This window comes from Sesamum indicum, unplaced genomic scaffold, assembly GCF_000512975.1.
Source record: "Sesamum indicum cultivar Zhongzhi No. 13 unplaced genomic scaffold, S_indicum_v1.0 C01096, whole genome shotgun sequence".
Taxonomy (NCBI): Eukaryota; Viridiplantae; Streptophyta; class Magnoliopsida; order Lamiales; family Pedaliaceae; genus Sesamum; species Sesamum indicum.
The window spans coordinates 1-1,785 of NW_011629937.1; the positions used below are offsets into that span (position 1 = coordinate 1).

Sequence of the window (1,785 nt, forward strand, 5' to 3'; positions counted from 1 at the left end):
GTTGAGTAATAGTTATTCACATATCTGATGATACAAATGGCGTGGCCTCAAAGATGGGCAAGATCTTGGCTGGTTTCATGTTTAGCTGTATTTGCAACTGTGGTGGCTGTGAGCAGAGACATCTGCACCTTCTTCAAGAAAACTGGGTATTCTTTTTATTACTTGTATTAATTTTGTCATTAGCAAATATATATCAATAAAAAAAAATGAAAAGAAAAGAAAACATAGGACAAAGACAGCTAAATCAGCATCCAAGAGAAATTACAGCAATAAAGGTAATTCAATGAAAGCTCTAATTCATGGATTCATAGTATGTTCCAACTACAACTTTCCATGTAAACAAAATACGGTTGCCTACTGAAGTGACCAGCAGTAACCTCTTTCTTTATTCGTACAGACTCTGATGAGAACAATTGCCTGGAATGTTTCCTTGAGAACATCTAAAGGTTAATCTATATAACTGATACAGTAAGGATATGTGGGCTTGGCTTTATCTTCCAAGTGTGATCTACAGCTGTTATAATCTCATTCTTGGCATCTATGATTCTATTGTGCCTCGGACAAATCTGATACATATCTACATATTATTTTGCTGAACCCGACTCGAACAATCCACATGTACAAAGCAAGCTTGGATTCCTCCCTGCTATACCCACTTCAAATCACTGAGAATACTGCTGCATGGGATACTACTAATTTATGCTCAGTTAGCATAAATTTTTGGACCATGGTGTTGGCTATAATTGTTGTGTCATTGAAGAACATTACTCAAATCTTCAGCATCTTATGGTTAAAGCTACTGTGTGAATGTATAGAAAACGGACCCCAGGATGGGCAGCTCAGTCTCCAAGATGGCGTTCTCCTGTTGCTCTTTTACGCAATGATTGGTAGGAGCAGCAAGAATTTAAGAATCTTGAGTCGCCACGACAAGGTTAATAATCAGAAATCCAGAAAGAATGATGTAACATCTCTTCAACTAGTTGAAAAAATAGGTCGACTCCAGAACTTCCCTCAGGTCAAAATCTCCTCGTTCTGGCAATGGAGGGAAGTTTAGGTTGGGGAAGGACTTTTGGAAACCCTCCAACAACTGTGAACGAATAGAAACAATTAGTAATCTTAACAATTTTTCCTTTCAGGACTCGAACAAGTCTTGCACAGAATATTACATAAATGGCCACTGAGTGCAGAAACTAGTAAAGCTGATGGTTTCGCAGCACTTTTAGCTTAAATAAACCCAACTATTTACAGGGAGGCAAACTGGATATGATTTTTAATTTGGATGAAACAAGTAATGTCGTCAAGAAATGACATTTTATTGCTAAAAGTAGGGCATGAGTCGAAGTGCACCAGTGCAGAGGATATGACATTTTTATATGAGTTGAAAATCAGATATGGTAGTTAAAAGAGCTTACATTCTCCAAAATTGGTGCCTCGTAGAGTTCAACAAACTTTTCTCTGAGAATCATGTTCATTTTGTCCACATCACATGCATGAGTCCAATATGAATCATGCACACCTGGAATCAAATCATGGTGGGAGTTATTAGACTTATGCAGTGGTATTTTAGAATAATCACTAGCAGAAAAATCATAGTATAATTTATTACAAAACCTGCAAAACTTAAGCCTGCCTCCGAGCAGGCAATGGCAGTCATCATCATATGCGAACCATCAAGAGAGTGCACAAAATTTGGAGGGAAGGCTGTTCTCTGCCGCTTAGCTAACACCTTTAATGATCATGCAATAGATAGCAAGTAAGAAGGATAATCTTATGCTATCACACTTA

General features: G+C 37.6%; 1 protein-coding gene across 1 annotated transcript; it reads right to left on the bottom strand.

The window, feature by feature from the left end:
* Positions 1 to 261: 261 nt before the first annotated feature.
* On the bottom strand, positions 262 to 1,742 carry LOC105155265 (DNA-directed RNA polymerase 1A). The gene is made up of 3 exons (XM_011071137.2): positions 1,612 to 1,742; positions 1,413 to 1,516; positions 262 to 1,087 (listed from the first exon to the last, which is right to left on the bottom strand). The coding sequence occupies exons 1-3, from the start codon at positions 1,658 to 1,660 to the stop codon at positions 977 to 979; spliced, it is 264 nt and encodes an 87-aa protein (XP_011069439.2). The 5' UTR covers positions 1,661 to 1,742; the 3' UTR covers positions 262 to 976.
* Positions 1,743 to 1,785: the final 43 nt, after the last annotated feature.

What these genes read in the sequence shown, in the direction of transcription:
- LOC105155265 (XM_011071137.2), bottom strand. Translation starts at nt 1,660, where the DNA reads ATGATGATGACTGCCATTGCCTGCTCGGAGGCAGGCTTAAGTTTTGCA. An exon ending in GGCAGGCTTAAGTTTTGCAG is followed by an intron (nt 1,517 to 1,611) that starts GTTTTGTAATAA and finishes ATTTGATTCCAG; the next exon opens with GTGTGCATGATTCATATTGG. An exon ending in AGGCACCAATTTTGGAGAAT is followed by an intron (nt 1,088 to 1,412) that starts GTAAGCTCTTTT and finishes ATTCGTTCACAG; the next exon opens with TTGTTGGAGGGTTTCCAAAA.